General features: G+C 40.5%; 1 protein-coding gene across 5 annotated transcripts in view; it reads left to right on the forward strand.

Annotated features, from left to right (window-relative positions):
• Nucleotides 1-17,473, forward strand: part of RASSF8 (Ras association domain family member 8) — a 92,327-nt gene extending 74,854 nt beyond the window's left edge. For all 5 annotated transcript variants that reach the window (XM_068949935.1, XM_068949926.1, XM_068949944.1 and 2 more), the window contains 3 exons: nt 8,201-9,090; nt 12,911-13,055; nt 14,179-17,473. In XM_068949935.1, the coding sequence (XP_068806036.1) occupies nt 8,201-9,090; nt 12,911-13,055; nt 14,179-14,300 (1,157 nt within the window). In that variant the 3' untranslated portion in view covers nt 14,301-17,473. The remainder of the gene's footprint in view (nt 1-8,200; nt 9,091-12,910; nt 13,056-14,178) is intronic.
• Nucleotides 17,474-19,012: the final 1,539 nt, after the last annotated feature.

Genomic DNA, 19,012 nt, shown 5'->3' on the forward strand with positions numbered 1-19,012 from the left:
TTTGAGTTGAATTTCAATCCTCATTCTTAACAAAAAAAAAAAAAAGATGATCTCAGCAAAGCTAATTTCTAAAAATTCTTGTATATATTTTAATGAATGAGGGGGGGGGGAAATACTAGCAAATAGATGTAATTTTGCAATGAGCGGATGCTATAATTGATAGTGTCTCTAAGTTGGAAGGAGTTAGAAATGCCTTAGCTGGAGGGAGGGTCTCTGGAATTCTGTTAAATTAAGACATAAAACTATCAAGCTGCAAATTTCCGGAGAGTGAAATCGCCTCCCACTGGGTTCTTGAAGAACACTTAATATTACCTTTTATGAGTTTTATCCAGTACTGGTTTTTTTTCTTTTTTTTCTTTTTTTTTAAACTCAAGCTGTTTGCAAATTACAAAGTACCTGGAAGATTTGGCCTTATAATGCAAGTCAGAGAAATGATCTTTTCATGATGAGAAACTAAGCTCTCGCCAAATGTAAAAAATAAACCACAGCACACAGCTTAAATGGAGAACCATGAATCCTTTTTAAAAAATACGTTTGCCAGGAGAGATGAGCTAGCTTTTTAACACATTCATCGTTGTCTGCTTTAAAAATATATATTTGACAGCAAATTCTGCATGTGTTTCTGCTTCTGCTAGCTTTCCCATGCATTCTGTGAAAACTGTGCTAGAACAGCTTCTTGCAAAGCTTGCTTGCTCATTTTGATTCCTCCTCTTAAACTAGGTAACTGAAAAACAAGTGAAAATTGATGTTTTTCACCTGTTGTATGTATTATGAGATGGTAAGCAAATCAGATCGGGGATCTGTTTTGCAAAGTAATACTTAGAGTCCACAGAGCATGAAGGTTCCCTTCAGTATTGGGAAGAAACAGGTGCTATCCTAAAGAACGTGTGCTAATTGTGTTAGCTGACAGATCAGGCAAATATGGCTGTGTACAAGATTTTATCTTTTAATTTTTATGTTGTTTTTTAGTGACTGTGACTTTTGCTAGATATTTTCCGTTCAATTCTGGAAGAAAAATCCTCCAGAGAAATATGACGATTAACACAAACAAATACACTGGTCCTGTTTCTTCAGAAGTGATTTTTCTCCCAGTTCTACCCCCGTGAGGACTTCATGCTGCATTTCTTGGGATTTCATTCCTCTCTGGGGACTAGAGTGGATCGTCTGTAGCCAGAATGACAATGTGTGCATTTTCCAAGAGAGGGTATTCTTTTAGTCCACAGAAATTAAGCTTGAATTTCTCAGCAAGTCCGTTTTTGTTTTTTGCCCTCATCATAATTTCTAATGGCAAATGATTAAAACAGCGGAATTGCTTTAAATAGTGCTGTGGATTCGGGCTGTCTGGCTATAGCACCATATCAGGAGAATATGGACTTGCTGACCAAGAAGTACAGCTGTCCCTTTTTAAAATTAAGCAAACGTAGCCATCAGTTCTTTATTGCTGCTGAGTATTTTTCCTCTTAGATAAATAGGTAGATTTATGAAAATGAAGATTTGTTCATGCTGTTTCAAGCGTTATAAGGCTCAGCCACAGTTGGAAAAATCGCATCATTTCACTGCTCTCCTCCAAATAATTTCTGCTAAAGCAAGTGCCGGAGCTGGCTGTGAAACACGCCAAGAGAGAAAGAATCTCACGTTGAACTGAATCCTGGTGCTGCCTCTGAAGAGGATTAGAAAAAGGGAAGGATAGTAGTGTACAAGCTGGAGCTTTCAAGCAAAAGCCAGTGTTGCTTTAACGCTGAGTTAATCATGTAGTTTACTGCCAAATATCATTTAAAACCTGAACGTGCTATTTTTGACCCCAGAATTTTTAATGGATTTATTCTCTCGTGCTTCAAATAGCAGTGTTAATGGGGATTATAGGAAGTACAAGAAAGCTGCATGCTGTGGTGATCCTCTGGTGTGATCATATAAGCCTTATGGTTCAGAAATCTAGTCACAGTAACACTGCTGAAAAGCAGGATGGCATGTGCAGCTGGGAACTGGGCTGGTTTATTTGCTTTGCCATGTCTTGCTGTCTGACTTTGGCCAAACTGCCTCCCTGGCTCGCCTCTGCGCTGCTTTACCACTCTAGGAAATTGGTCTATTGTATGCTACGCTGAAATAAGTGCCTTACTTTATGGGTGCTTTGAAAGGCAGTTGAAAGGTTTTAAGTGCATTGTTACCAGATTGTGGCAAACTCTTTATAGGCTTTTGTTTAAGATAAAAGATAATAGTAATAAACGAAGACTTCAGTCCTGATAAAGACTTATAAACACGTTTGTGAGCGCAGCCACACCAAGTGAACTAAGTAGATCTCACTCACTGTCAGTAGATGTGAGTGTATATATTTCTGTGGACGTGTTTTTCTAGGACTGGACCACTATTCTGATTTTCATTGTTTTGCATTGCATAGCTACGAACTGTGGCATGAGTTAAGAAATCTGAGTAATACAAGCTCTCTAACCTCTGTTTTAAAGGCTTTTTTAATCTTTTAATCATTCTTGTCATTTAATGAGTTCTGAGGTAGCTAGAATATTTTTTAAATTGATATAGATGTTAACTTAAGTACCTCATAACGAATGAAATGTCAGCTTCGTATTTCGGAGGGATTGAGCTCAAATCATAGTGGGTTTATTAAAATTGCCAACAGTTACTTTTCCATCAGTGCTGTTAAGGATACAGGAGCAAATGCTGTTGCCGCTTTAGTAAGGCAAACTATTTCCTCTGAACTGTTTCACTTGTTCAGAGTTCTTGCTGCAAGCTTTTACCTGTGCACCCTTGCTTTCTTCTTGATACTGCCTTGCTAAGGAAGGCACCATCCTGTGGCCTAGGGTTGGAAGGCCATCTGTGGGAGATCAAGTTCCTCAGAAAGCTGCATCCAGGCTGGGGAGGGGGTGCATGCGTCGGTGCCCCTCAGAGCTGTGGTCAGTCAGGGGCCCAGACTGAGCATGCGATTGGCATACCTGGGTTTATTGCTGTGGACACCTGGGCACGGACAGATTGACAGTATGCATGTTATTCCTGGGCCTTATTCTGAGGTTGGGCTGCTAATTCAGATTTAGCTAGAGGGCTGGACTAGCTCAGCTTACTTTTTAGTGTGGCAATTTTGAAACTTTAGTGTAAGATGGTACTTAACAGAGGCTGCATGCTTTCCAGGCTGTGTCTGAGTGCCACCTTGCAGGGAAGGTCTTTGGTACATGGCCCACTGCACAGCCCCTCCTCCCCCCCCCAGCCCTTTCCTTAGGGAAGAGAGATACCCAAGTGTTTAAGACTGCTCATCTCGCCACCTTTTTCAGGAACAACCTGAGATCAGGGCAAAGACTCACCTGCTTGCACTGGGTCACTGCTTTAGTCCCGGCCATGAAGCATTGGGAGACCCTCAATGAGAGGGTGGGTCTCACATAGTATTTAGAGTAAACCTCTGTAGCCTGACTGGAAAGGCGAAGGCAAAGATGTGTGTTGTCCGTGGTGTATTATGCTATGTGCATACAATAAATACAATCCCTGTCCCTGAAATGCTTTGCACGTTTAGGCTCACGCAGTCTTTTGGAGGGAGGACAGGGATAAATCACTTCTGTCTTGAGAAACAGTATTGATGATTTCAAGTTTGAATCCTGTCAAAGGTGTCGCATGAGAAGCGCTACTACTGCTACTTTCCTTTTGAACTGTCCTTTTGGTTTCGGTAGCAAAAATAATTGCATATGTATACTGTCGCAACTGGAAATGCATATTTAGCATAGTTTTAAAGTGAATAATCGTGTGTGTCCTACTACCTTCGTGGAGTACAATTTAAAAGTCAAACTCTCAAGAGGTTAAAAAAAGTCTCAAATTGTACCTATATTTCATTAATTTAATCATAGTTCATTGTAATGGAATCTGCATTGAAATCCTCATAGCTAGGTCAGTCTCAAACTGAGGCTATATGGGGTGGGCATGTGACATGGGCCTTCAGGTCCAGACCTTGGTGTCTGTGCTGTACAGAAGAGCACTAGCTGATCCAGGACACTGATTGTAGTTAACTTCTTAATGTCTTATTGAAAAAGTTGTACCTGTGGGCATTAGAAAGAGCCAGGTTCAAACCCCTGCACATAAGCTCTTGCCAGCTTAGCTGCAGGCTATCAGAGCATCCAAGTTCTGGAGTCTTTTTTGATCTCTTTCATACTTTTAAAATAAAAGGATGTTTTGAAGAGATTCCTGTATTAATAGAAACTGGTAAGTTTGTATGCTTAGCTAGCCTTAGGCTTAAACTTGACCTGTTTAATGACCCTTGGTGCAGGTGCAGCGTGCCTTATATGCGTAAACGTATACATACTTCTGATGCAGCTTGGAATTCACTGCCTTGCACAACAGATATGAATTCTTGTTGATTGTTTTGAGGTAGTAATATTATATGGTACACAGCAGATTCAGTGGATCAACATAGAATATTAACGAAAGATAGCTCGCCTGTGAATGCGGTGGAGAGGACCTGTGCTTCTCTTCAGCCCCTGAATTACTGCTCTCTGCGGAGCACACCGCGGAGTACAGCAGTGCTTGTGCTTGTTTGGGGCTGTCTGGATAAATTTTGTACCACTCTCATTGGTACAACAGAAGTATCCAAAAAATAAAATTAGTCTAATGTGTTCACTGGTGTGTCATAAAAACAACAAAGTGTTTTCAGAGGTTATAAGGGGTCCTGTAACAAGGCACATAACCCCATGTGAACATCTGAACAGCACTTGAAGCTGTGCTTTGGCAGCTTCTTGCATTGAAGGCTCATCTAACTTTCTTACCTGCAAATATTTCACAAATCTGTGTGAGATTAAATGCATTATACAACTCAGAAAAATACAGTATGGTTCAATGAATGTTTGATTGCTGATATGGGACACATTACATGAATACAACCGTAACGATTTGATTTTTAAAACGATAAGGCTAGCATGAATGAGGAAGGACTCAGTTCTGCTAGGCTGCGTGTAAACACAAAACAAATTCTCTTTCAGAAAGCTTGTGGACCACATACAAAGCAAGAAGCAGCGTACGGGCATTGAGCTGTTCTTTGTTAACAATCAAAGCAGCTTGCTTCCTCCTTGTAAATGGTGGCACATCAAAAATAGCAGTTAGTTATAAGGCTGCATGTGTTCTCAAAGGTTCTGCCATTAATTTTGAATTAACTTGTTCACCCTTTCATTTGTGAATTAACAATACCTGGACAGCCACAACTCTGTGTGTTCGCATTAGAAGGGATTAATCGGTGTCATACATAGCCTGAATAGCAGTAATGATCTCAGATGAGAGCAGCTTTGTTTTAGGCTAGTACTGAATTCCAAGTGTGGCTGTTGAATTGTATAAATACTTCTTGTGCAAAATACTTTTCTGTTTATGTAGATCTTGAATGCTGAGTTCATTAGGACTGTGTGTTGATTTGGAACTGTAATCCAAGATGGAAATAGTTCTTGGCAAGTGCTTTACTTAATTCCTTAATTCATTTTTGGTTGAGATTGCTAGCTTTATTCCCCCCGCCCCCCCCCCCAGCCTTTTTTTTTGCCTTGTTTATGTGTCTTTTAAGTAGTGCATTTAATAGCAAAGTGAATAGAAACTGCATGCTGATCACACACCTACAGGTACTCTGTTTACAATTTTAAGACGTCTTTTGAACTCGGCTGTTTCTGACACAACAAGAATTTTAGTAGTATTACTGTGATTGTCAGATGAAAGGTGAAAGCTTTTGAGATTAACAAAATAGAGTGGTAAAATACAACCTTTGCCCTGGGTTCTGTAGTATGTTTTTACTTCATTTTTCTTCAGGATTTTATTGTTCGTATGCCATGGTGAACAGCACCAGGTTTATTTTTCCTGTAATTACACTGATGTCTACTACAAACTATAAATCTGCATGAATCAATGCACAATACTGTGGGTTGGCAAAAATCTCTGACTTCATCTTGGCATAGTAAACTTGTTTTTAAAGCACTTTACAATAAACTTTAAGTCTGTTTCTAAGTGTTGGCCAAGCAGGTTGGTATGTTGATAGAAATTTTTCCAATGCTTACCTCAAGTCAATTATTTATAAGGTATGAAGGATTTAGATTGTTCTTCCCATGTTTCTTGCCTTGTTTTGCCAACTGCTATCAGTCAAATCTTGATGTTCTCTTTGAGCTCTCACTCCTAACTTGGACATGAACACAGGCGCTTTTTTTTTTTTTCCCCCCCTCTCTTATTTGGCCAGCTAACTATTGTTAGTATAACCCGTCAGCCAAAGTAGCCTGTTTTCTAGTTAGTGCCTGTCAAGCTGATTTTTCTGGTTCTTTTAGCGCTATGAGCTAATTGTGAGAAACTGAGACCAGAGGAAGCGTTTCCACTGCAGTAGCTATATCCTGGGGAGCTCTTTCTAACGCTGGTCTGACAACATCAGATTTTAGGGAGGCACATAGTTGTCTTAATTGCCACCTTGGAGTTTGTCTCGTAGCAATTCCAGTTGGGGAGTCTGTGCAAGTGTTGTGGTTAGAGGCCAGAGGCAGATCTCCAGCCTCAAGGTTAGGATAGTTTAGTTCTTTTGGGAAAAGTGCAATGGTTGGGCAGGTGGAGAAAAGGAAACAAAATGCATTGTATGGGTAGCCCCTGGTGATTACATCTGTTCCTCCCCACCACCCAGTTGCATAAACGGTACTTGTGATGAAGCAGATTCTCATTTAAATGATCTATCGTGGAAGTCTGTGTACATATATTGTATTAAAATAGCTAACAGTTGTTAATGGTAATTTTAAAGCTGTTTGGAAATCCATTGGAATAGCACTCTTTAAAAGCAATTAGTCTTTCATGTCTTTCTGTAAACAGTGCTGCAGCTTTTAAGTGAAGTCCCTTTCATGATAAGGGAAGCTGATCATCTCCTGCATTTGGTGAATGCTTTATCTCAAAGTAGTTGGAGTGGTTAGAAATAATAAAGCAATTGGTAAAAACCTCAAATGCTGTCTTTTTGTAGCATTCGAAGCATCCTATAAGGAGTGTCAGAGGAAAAGGACCCTTAAGCTCAATTACACATTTGGCAGCACAATTTAATCCTTAGATACAAGTTAGATTTCCCCCTACACTAAAAGTAAACCATATTGCATCGTATACAGCTAGCCGTTTATATAGCTACATCACAACAGTCATTAATGAATTCGAGATACCCGGCACCTTCCTAAATCATGTATATCTCACAAGGAACTGCTGAGCTACTGTTGCAGACCAATATAGTCTGTGCAGGTAAAAGTCTGTGCCAATTCTGGCAACCTCTGTTGGTCCCTTTGGGGTGCTCTGATCTGTGAAGTTTTGTCTTATCAGCAATGTTGCCATCGGTCATGTGAGTTGACATGGGGCTTTGAGACAGCTTTCTCTAGTTTCTCAGCTAACTGGTGAGGAGTATGATAGTGAATTAAGTCTCTGTCAATCATTATCATTGATCAGAGAAACAACTGTTACAGTTTAAAAGCAAATACATAAATAGCAATATTTAAGGGTTTTTTTGTAGCTATAAAAAGGCAAGAAACTTTCTAATCTTGCTTTCTTCCTCTGGCTATATATAGAACACTCTGCTGTGGTGCTGCTAGGAATCAGCATCACGAGGTCACTTGTTCTCAATGACTTCAAACCTGGAAAAAAGGCTTGGAGTGCCGCAGTTTCACTTGCATGTTCCATGGAAATGCAGAACTCGCTTGTTCGTTTACTTGTGTGTGCTGAGAGAATTTTCTGGACGTAATTTACAATCAAAAGAAGTAATTTGCGTTGTATTTGGCTCAGTATGCGCAAAGGCAAATGTTGCTTTAACCCGAGGAAAATGTGCTAAGAATATTACCTAGCTGTCCCCATCGGTTGTCAGGGGGTACCTTTCTTCCTAAAAGGCTGTGCCCGCAAGCGGTGCGCGTGGACAAACGTCTCTGAGATCAGTTCGCAAAGCAGTGCGCGTACGGATCCTGTGCGTGCTGCTTTTTTCTCCCCCTAAACTTGTGCATCTGTATTCCTAGCGTCCCCCACCCCAATTCCGCCGCAAACCCTGCGGTGCGGCCCGAGCCCCGCGGTGACTCGGTGCCCGGCTCGGCGGGGAGGCAGCGCCCGGCGGGGGCGCTGCGGGGGGCGGGCGGCTCCCGGCCCCGGCGCGGCGCTGCCGCCCGGCCAGCGCTATCCGGCAGCGCCCTCTGCTGGGCTGCCTCGGCCCTGCGCCTCGCCCGCTCACGGCTCCTCTTGCTTCCCGCAGGTCGCACCGGGAGGTACACGCTGATAGAGAAATGGAGGGACACGGAGAGGCACTTGGCGCCTCATGAAAATCCGATCATCTCGTTGAATAAATGGGGACAGTACGCCAGCGACGTGCAGCTAATACTGCGCCGCACTGGGCCCTCCCTGAGCGAGAGGCCAACTTCAGACAGCGTGGCTCGAATTCCAGAGAGAACTTTGTATCGGCAAAGCTTGCCTCCGTTAGCCAAGTTGAGGCCCCAGAATGACAAATCAATAAAAAGGAGAGAGCCAAAAAGGAAATCTCTGACTTTCACTGGGGGGGCGAAAGGATTAATGGACATTTTTGGTAAAAGTAAAGAATCCGAGTTCAAGCAAAAGGTGCTCAACAACTGTAAAACAACAGCAGATGAGCTGAAGAAACTGATTCACCTCCAGACAGAGAAACTTCAGTGTATTGAAAAACAGCTGGAATCCAATGATGCTGAGATCCGCTACTGGGAACAAAAGTATAATTCCAGCCTGGAGGAGGAAATTCTCAAACTAGAACAGAAGATCAAAAGGAATGAAGTAGAGATTGAAGAGGAAGAATTTTGGGAAAATGAGCTACAGATTGAACAAGAGAATGAAAAACAGCTGAAGGAGCAGCTCCAGGAGATGAGGCAGAGGATCCTGGAGTGTGAAAGCAAGCTGAAGGACTACATGTCTCAAATCCACAATATGGAAAGTGGCCTTGAAGCAGAGAAGTTGCACCGGGAAGTTCAAGAATCCCAAGTGAATGAAGAAGAGGTCAAAGAAAAGATCGAGAAGGTGAAAGGTGAAATTGATATTCAGGGCCAGCAAAGTCTCAGATTGGAAAATGGCATTAAAGCTGTAGAAAGATCTTTGGGCCAAGCTACCAAACGGTTACAGGTAAGAATGTCCTTTTTATCTATAGCTGAAGAAAAGTCAAAGACCTGATTGTAGTGAATTTTTCTTTAACTGATTTAGAGCCAATGAAAATAAACACAAGAAATTCTCCACAGTGAATTTGAGTAAAAGGAAGAAAGTGTTGCTCTCCTCACTTTTACATTGTGTTTCATCAAATTTTAAGAGCAGATGATTTTCATTCTACTTACGTGTGTTTTACTCTTTCAAATATTTTTTTTAAAAGAAAAAGAAAAGCTAGTTTTTTGTGCCGCAAAATAAACAGTAAACACTTTGGTAGATCAGTTCTTTGAAAGTTCAGAAGGCCTAGGTGACTTGCGAGATTAGCACTGAACATGACATGCAACCTTTCACGTTTACATGCTAGCACAGTTCCTCTCCTGTCAGCAGCAGTTTTGACTTGCTACCGTCCACCGGCTGTCTGGTGACCTCTGAGAAATCATTTGAAGCGTGTCTCCGCCATGCAGTGGAGCATGATAGAGAAATACCAGAGCTCGTATCAGCCAAACTAGCTGGGGACAATATGACTGCATCTGCATGGCAATTCAGCTAGCTACTTTGCCCTGCTGAGAGGTGGTGTTCATTAGCTCGGGTGTAGCGCTGCACTAGTGGGTCTCGACTGTTTTACAGTGCAGACAAATAACATCTAGTTGAATAGTAGCATATTTAGGGCTAGCAGGCAGATTGCTGTACTGTTGGGTGTTAAACAAGACCGTGGTCCTTTTGATTTGGGGTCAAATATCTTAAGAATTTGGGTCCTAAATCTGGCAGCTCAGTGCTTCATTTTGCGAAATTTCAAGGCAACTTGCATCATTTTTGCTTTACCTTTTCTGAGGCTAAACTTCTGATTCTCACTGGGTCTATACACTGCTTGACAAAAATGCGTTTAAAAGATAGAACAATCCAAAAGCAACACCTGGATAGATGGATGTAGCGCTAAGGCAACTGCTAGCTTACAAGATAGTTGTTTTGAAGAATAGTACCTCCCTTTTCCTGTTTGACTTGTTGATGCTCAGAATTATTTTCTCTTCACCTCAGGCTTTTGTGGCACATGTGTCAATAGAGAATCCAGTCTCTACTTCCTTGCAAAAGTTAATGATATCACTTGGAATTTAATAGAGTGTGAAAGAATAAATGTGAATGGAAATCCAGTTTGTAGCAGAGAGATGAATGAGAAACTGTGACTCTGGGGATCAAACTTACTTCTGGTGTTTTAAGGTACCATATAGCATAGGACTGAGGCTTTGTGCATCAGTTTGAGTCGCAGTTCTTGCTGTATTCCTAACATTCCAAGTTACTGTATTCCACAGTGCCACAGTTGCAGTAACGTGAGTCTACTGTGAATATGTAAAGGGATTTTGCATCCTTACTCCTGAGCTCCCAGAACCATGTCAATTTAAGCTGTTTTTATTAAACAAGGGGGGGAAAAATGTAACCTTTTCACCCAAAGCAAAATGAATGAAAACTGTAAGCAGTTTTGACCATATATATCTATTCCAAGTTTCCAGAGATGTTACTTAGATTTGTGCTACCTGAAAATGTCACAAATCCTTTTTACCAATTTTACCAATCCTCAGTAATACCCACTGAGGCTACGACTGAGTTTTTTAAAAAAAAAAAAAAAAAATGTATTTCTTGTTCCCTTTTTTTCTGTAGGCTAGGGTCTAACTTGTTCAAATAACCTCCTGTTAAGTTAAAATCTTCCAGGCTTGTTCTAAACCTAAAGGCGCACTTATCTAGAAGGTCAGAAGAAAACCAATTCAGCTCTATTATACAGTTTGGGGGAAGGAATAGAGAAACATTTTCCTACATGTTGAAAGTTTAAATGTTAGCATTCATAGAACTAGTTGACCTGAAACTAGAAAAGTTACATGTGAAGTTTTGGGGGTTTGGGCGTTTTTTTGAGGGGAGGAGAGTTGGGTGTGTGGTGGGTGGGGTTTTCTTGTTTGGTTGGGTTTTTTTACACCTCTGAATAAGGAAGGAAGAAAAGAATTTTGATTCACTAGATTTAAAGTGATAAAAATTGGCAGTTGAAAAATTTCTAGTAATTCTCCTACCTCTTCTTTCACTCCCTTCCTCTGGTCACTGTTACTTTGCAGCCGCATAAGGCTATGTTTAATTCAAGAATCAGCTGCAGCACTCTTTGCTTTCCTTGTTTCTAGAGCAAGATTTTAAATGCCAAAAAAGCCACCCTTCCTCAGGTAAAAGACCTCACTAAAGAGTTCAAGTAGATATGAAATTAGGAACTTAAGCCAATAGGATTTGAGGAGATGCTTAACATTTTTACCTTGTTTCCTGTGGAAATTGAAAAATTTTAAGAACGAGCTTTTTACGATGTTAGTTCTGCTACTTTGCATGTTTTAGTTTTTTTTTTTTTTAATGAATTCTCTTCAGTGACAACTTTGTTATATTACTGTTCCAACAATCTCATGGAACACAGAGCTGCAAGATTAACATGTTAGTAAATAAACACAGTTTGAGAATTTCTTGTCTCCTGAGTGCCCAGCGTAGAATCTAACGAGTGTGAAATAAATTGTGAGTTCTTCCTTAGAATCATCTTAAATATTGGAGCTGGCCTTGTTTCCATTTCTCAGTCCTGTTCCTGTGAAAGCTCTTAGCAAATGAACGGAAATAAAAATCTAGCACAGGAAGCTGAGCCCAGCCACATGATCTGAATTGATTTGAACAGGTCTAACAGAAATGCATCAGTGACAAAGCAATTGACATTTGAATAGTCCTAATTTAGACTTCAGTTTTGTTGTTTTTCTAACTTGCTGTTGAGTTCAATCTCAATAGTGACTTTAATGCAAGTTTAAAGTAAGCAAAGGCTATGCTCTTTGCAGACTGTTATAGAACAGATGAGCAAAAATGTTCTCTGATCCCTGTTTGAGGTCCTGTATAATTCTGCTTGCACACGATAATTAGGGAGAAGCAGCTTGACTCAGCCTCCCTCACTTCCTAAAATGAGAATGTAATGGCACTTGCTGAATGGAAATGCCCACAGATGTGCTACCTAGGATCTGGATAGCTGGCCTATCACATGTGTGGCCAAAAAGGCAAAGCCCATCCGGGCCCTTGAAGGGTAGTGCATGAGATGCAACTCTTTCTGCTAATGAAGCTGAATCTGTGTGGGGGGAGAAAACTCAGTCTAAGAACATCCTATGTATTGGAGCTGTTGGCTCTGCATATCATGCCAGCGTTAGACCGTTGAGGAAGTTCCTAAATGATCGTTTTCTGAATTACATTAGGGGGTGGTGAATCCACCAGAATTTGGGCTCCATCATACAAAACACAGTATGCTTGCAGAGTGGGTTTTGTACACAGGAGCTTACACTCTAAACAGCAAATGCAAAGAACAAGAAGAGGAAGGAAATAACCTCCTTTTAGCAACAGAAGAATTAAATAAGTTGTCCAAGTCATCCTGGACGTTCCTGGCAGAGCCAGGAATTGGTGCCAGACCAATGCTCAGTTGATGCATTTTTCATTGTGCTCACTATTACCTTTATTTGCTCGCTTCTGTTGTGCCAGTTTTATTCTCGGACAACATGAGAAACATCTGCTAGTGGTCTAAGAAGCGACATAAATACACCAGTAGTAATCTCTAGCAAATAATAGTGAGTGTTGGCCTGCTGTCTAAATCACAAGAGTAAAATACCTTTTAGCTTTTTCATTTGCACTTGAATTTAAAAATCAAGGCTTTCTCATCAAAAGGAGAAGCAGTGTTAGTTGCCCAATTACAAAGAAAATGCTTAAATTCTGCTTCATGCTCGCTGCTGCTCAGTGGATATTTTCTCTCCCCTGGCAGGACAGGGAGCAAGAGCTGGAGCAGCTGACAAAGGAGCTGCGACAAGTCAATCTCCAGCAGTTTATCCAGCAAACGGGAACAAAGGTCACGGTGTTGCCGGCAGACCCCGTCGAGGTGGAAGCCCCGCACGTGGAGCTCGAGAGAGGTGCAGTGCTCAGATTTTTGGGGTGGGAAGGAAAAGGGGAGGAGAACACGTTTACCTGTTGCATTAATGCTAGGACTCATACATCAAGTGAACTCTGTCTATCAGCAAAGAATTTAGCATAATATTAAGAGAGCATGGTGTCAAATACTTCATTCCAAGGGTTTTAGCAAGCTATAAATAAACTGGAGTGTGAAGATAACTTTTCTCTCCTGCTGTGCATATACACATTTGTTCCATCTGTAACCTGTTAGGCCAGTAGCTCTCAAGCACCATGGCTGCAGGCATGTAAGATGCCGCACAAAATGGCTGCATATCTGACATTGCTGTTCATCTGGGTTCCTCCTCTTCTGGTGGGACATGTTGTCAAAGAGGAAAAAGGAACGTGTCTAGATCTTGAGAAATCCCAGACAGCAGCCGCATGGGAAAAGGAGCTAATCCAGCTGGGCTGCCAGCCATCCAGAAGTCCTGCACAGATGGCTGTTGTGGCACGTGCAAATCGACTTTGCCTCAGTGTGTTCTGCACGTGCCCATAGCTCCATTCAGAATTTCTGAGGCAGAAATATGGGAGCGCTTTAAATGTTTGTCAGAACTGTGGCACAGGCAGAAACTCTGTTGGTGTGGCTCAGCCTCCACGGCGTTGTACTTTATCCAGTGCTCCGCTCACCTCAGTGTTCTCCTTAGCCTGTTTTGTCCCATCTCTCAAACTTTCTAACCGAAAGGCATGCATGGGCTGGGCTGGGAGGAGAATGGAAGAAGATGACATCCAGGTTTTGAATGTCAGCATTTTAACAATAGAAAGGTTTTCTTCCAAAGTGGACAGGAAGTTGGAGACTCGAATATGCATAGGTGCAAGCTCTTTCTGCACATTACTGTATAAACACCTTGCATTATCTGTGTGCATGTTTGTTGTGAGGCGGGGGGGTAATTGTATTGAAGATGTATATCTGTTTTAAAATGAGTAGGAAGCGTGCACCTTAGGTCTCCATCACTCCATAGTCAGGCATCTGAATTTGTTGCATGTGAGATGTTTTTCTGTACTACACTGAAGTGTACCTCTAAACAGGAAGAAGTGTGTTCTACAAACGTTACCTTTCATGATTTTTCTGTTTTCTTTCTTGTGCAGAGACAACATTTCAGTCTGGGTCACTGAAACGCCCTGGCTCATCAAGGCAACTCCCCAGTAACCTTCGGATTCTACAGAATCCCCTGTCATCTGGTTTTAACCCAGAAGGCATTTATGTATGACAGTATATACCTCTTCTGGAGAGCACCTAGAAAGATACCCCGGACAAGATACACTTTTTTTTTTATTATTATTCTACCAATGATGAATGGAAGAAGCTTTTCTGTTAAGCCACCATATTTTAATTTTCTTCTTCCTCTGACACACCACTTGGAGCCATACCCTGTGCACTGATGCTAAAGAACAGAGGAGCTGTTTCAGCTCATAATTGGCAATGATGAACTTGCTGTCACACAGCTAGAGTGCAAAATCCTTCACTCATTTTTGCCACTTCAGAAGTGTTTGGGAAAGTATTATTCAATGCATAGGCATAAATAAAACACTGAGCAGGGTGAAGGAAACAATGTATGCAACTGATCTGAAGTTTAATTTATTCCCTTTAATCAATGGACATGTGAATGTTGACCTTTTATATTTTTATTTTTAACTCGTGAATAATCATATACTGTTGTACAGCAGTCTGACAAGGTGACTTTAATTTGTGTATACAAACATCTAGCATTTGATCAAGTATAATAACTTGCAATGCAGAGTGTTTTGTGGAGTGCTGAACCTTTAAAATGGTTTCTCACCACTGATTGTTTTAACTTCTGCTGTGGGTCATATGTCGTGTTCCATCTGTTGCTACTTTTTAAGGCCTGAAAAGTGAATTTGCAGGATTTACTTGCTGTTGGGTCTGCCTTGACTGAAGCACCTAGTGTTCAAAAGATTTATGAATTTAAACCTTGTCTTGATAAGAATATTTCCAGCATATGATTGAGGATGCACTAGTTAGATGATATTTTATTATATAGAATGTATATTTGAAATATTTTGCCACATTGTATATGCCTTTTGAGAAAAGAACAATGTAAGAAGTTGTCTTCATATGTCTTACCAGAAGAGGGTAGGAGGCTTTCACTGTGTGCGATTTTGTACTTTATTTTTCCACTAGCCGTTACAGTGTTCTTGTTTTGCAGTAAATCTTGTTGTTGGAGGAGGGGAAAAAAACAAAACAGAACAAATGAACATCCTCTTCTATAGCCTTCCAGAATTCACTCAGGTTCTGTGGAGGGAAGAAGGTAGAGAGTCCTGTGAAGTCAATAGCAGAGCTTCTACTCACTTGAGCGGGGCCAGGACTTCATTCCAGGTCTCCAGCGCTAAATGGGAAAACCGTTAGCCTCTTTGAAAGATACGTTGCTGTTCAGTGCCCTTACAAAGAGGAATGGGAGGAAATTCACACATTTGGTAGTAAACTTCATTTGCTTCTTACAATAATATATGAAAGGATAGCATTAAATATCTTGAGGTCACCCTAATGCAAAGGTAACGAAGGGTTAGACAAAAAAAGCTCCCATGCGAAAAGAAAGATACTGCCAAGCAATATGTGGGTCCCAGTCCTTGAACTTGGACTGATAAAATGGACACCAAGTTTGTAAGAAAGTTATTGGCCTCAGTCGGATACTTTGTATGCACGAGGAATCTAGCCTCAGGGATGAGATAGAGAACGGATGGGCCTTACCTACTTGTGTTTGGAATTCCTATTCTAACAGCAATGCATACTGTCATCCACACCTTTGCAATTCCCTTGGCGTCAGAGGGGGCCACAGTGCTCTTTCACTGCAGTACTTAATGTGTAGGTCCCAAGAGGATAAAAGCGAATGGGAGCCCCTGACTCCAGTCAGTGGCAAAATGGCAAAACTCCTGTGACTTTCATAGAATCAAGGTTTTACCACCAGTTAGGAAACTCCAAGCTTTTTGCCATAGAAAATACTTAAGAATTCTTAACTCTTAGCATTCTCTTGTGTGGATTCACTGATGTGCAGATAAATGTTAATTAAAAGTGGGGTTTTTCGTTTTTGGTGGTTTTTTTTTTTTAAGGAGCTTCCTAGTCATACTGACAAGAGGAAGTTTTATAAAATATAGTAGAAGATGAAGGACTCTTGAGTGTTTAATGCATTTTTTTCCCCTTTCCACTTATTAATGGCATCATATATTCGAAAAATGCTGCTGTATTTAGACTAACAGCAACAGAGAAGGCTGTGAATATATAAAGGACCTTTTCAAAATGGACTCTGAATTTTTACTATTTAACTTGTCAGGTCTGTCTGTCTTGTGAGCAAACTGGAAAATGAGATGTTCTTACCCAAGCAATCTTTGCAGTGCTCACAGATTTTACTGTTAGTTTATCACAATTCTGTGCTCATGTTTACTGTGCCCATAACATTTTTTGTATTAAAAAGAGAATGTGTGTATATGTGTGTGTATATGTATATATATTTATATATATACACACACACACATTTTATATATATATATATATAAATATATATAAAAAATATCAGTGTAAAATACACATAGTTTAGGGACAATATCTGTCCAAGGTACTTGAGCATATATGCCTTACATTCTGGGTTCAATTTATAGAAACAAAACAGCCCTCCTGCAGATACTTTGCATCTTCAGCACATCCTCTTGATGTTAGAGAACTGAGATACTCAGCACCTTGCAAAATCTGGCCCAAATCATGTTGCATGGGGGAGAAAAACCACATGGAAAAGCTTGTTCCAAACTCTGTTATGTACTGAGGCAAAGCCTTTTTAAGGCAGATTTGCATATTTACCTAGCTAATGTTTTTTGGCATGCTGAAAGTGACTGATCCATCTCCCATAGATTTAAGTTTGAGCTGAATAAGGCTCTTGACTCATAACAATTGTTCTCTTTCTCTGTCAGGTTATTCTTGGAAATGGAGAGAGGAGGAAAATGATTTAAAAAGGCAGGAGACAAGGGGCTTTGGAGGGCATGAGGTATGGCTTCATAACAATCCAGGAAGGAGTTTCCCATTTAAGTTAAAAATTGACATCTGCAGATTGCAGCAGCTGTTTGACAGAGGAGCAAACCTGGAGCTGCCTCAAGAGCGGCTGCCACATCATTGAGCGGACCCTCCCTGTCAAGGCTTTAGCATAGGTCAAGGTGATCTGAGAAGTGTTTACAGCTTCAGCCACTATTGTGGCAAAGGAGAGGCTTTGGTATCTCAACCTGTCACCTGAGATGGTGACAAAATGTTTTTCCCCCGCAATACTCCTTATGCTCATTGAACTTCACCCAGGTTAAAGCTCTGTAGCGTTTTTACCATCTCTGTAAATAAACCAAAAAGAAATGGCATGTCCTTGCATTAAATGTGAACTGAACAATGTACTACAACTCTAAAATTTCTTCACGTTATGGTGATAGAGTTTTGCTTCTGATCCACTTCAGAACCTCACTCTTTTTCTTTACAAAACTAGAAATACTCATTTTCAGAAGCGTTTCACACCTGCTTATGGGGCATTAGCAAAAAGGAAGCTGCTCATATAATTTTAACAAGTGCCATATTATGTACTGGCCAGCATGATAAATACAGAGGGTTTTTCTGCATTAAATAGTTGAATACACAAGCACTATTTTTCCAGTGCACAGGGAATTTATATGGACAGCTGTTTTTATTACTAATGGGAATTAAATGTGTTACCTCTCTTATCCATGAGGATACAGTTTATTTTGGCTGATCATGCTGTGCTGTTGAGGGAAAGGGAGAGTGACTGTTGGAAAAGCAGACAGGTTAAGGCTAATGGGAAGAACTTCTAAATACCCAAGCTATTGAGAAACTCGAGTCCCACTCTGGAAAGTGAGCTAGGATCCTACCTCCCATTATCTTTCAGTGGGACTTAGGCTCCCAAGTGCCTGAATCACTTCTGAAAATGGTGTGTTAGCTTTCAGATTACTTGCTTTTCTAAACCCCTGCAAGTTGGAAGGAAGTTGTTTAAGAGAACCACCGCTAGCATTAGAAATACACAAACATACTTTCTGCGTGAAGTGAGAGGGAAAAGATCCTTCAAAGAAATAAAAATCTTCTGGGGGCAATAATTGCCTCCTTTTTAGCACGCGGAGCGTTGCGTTATTCTAGTGAAGTGGGATCACGTGAATATGAGCAAAAAACTGATCCTGTAATTTTTAGTGAGTTATCTTGAGGCATATAAATTCCTGATGTGCATTAACTTGAGTGAATTGGGCCTTAATGATCCATGTAAATAACAACTGTATTCAGATATTTTTCCAGAAAATAGTCTCTAATGGTCTGTACTGTATTAAAATAAGTGTCAAAGTGTTACTTTTATATTACACTTTTTTTTTTTTTTTAAGAACATTGAAACATGCATGTTTATTCTATTTGCTACAGTATTTTAATGTTTTGGATGAAGGCCATCAGCTGTATGGAGATGACAAAACAATCATTCTGTCTATTTATTCAGTATTGCTGCTTAAAGTTTTCAAAATAAAGCTTTCAATGCAAATATAGTGACTGATTGAAAGCTGTTCTAGCTCTGTTCAGATGCTTTTTTGTATGTTTGTAGAAAACTAAATAAGTGAAACTTGGTATGTAAACTGTTATACCAGCAGAGAATTATTGCAATAATATTGTGGGGAGGGGTTGGGTGTATGTTTGCGTAGTATATACACAAATACATGCATGCAGTGAATGCATTTAGGACTCAAGTAAATGGAGTGCTGAAGAATATGTTTAAATCCTTTGCTGTCTTGCAAGCAACCTATGCACATGATCAAATACTGGTTAATGCTTGATACCAGCATGCTATGCTTATTAGAGAGAGAACAAGTAGAGAGATGGTCATAAAGGTGTAACTCGGAGCCTTTTGGACCAAATGGGATTTATCCACGTTCTTGAGCATGCCAT

The sequence above is a fragment of the Struthio camelus genome, chromosome 1, assembly GCF_040807025.1.
Source record: "Struthio camelus isolate bStrCam1 chromosome 1, bStrCam1.hap1, whole genome shotgun sequence".
Lineage (NCBI taxonomy): Eukaryota > Metazoa > Chordata > Aves > Struthioniformes > Struthionidae > Struthio > Struthio camelus.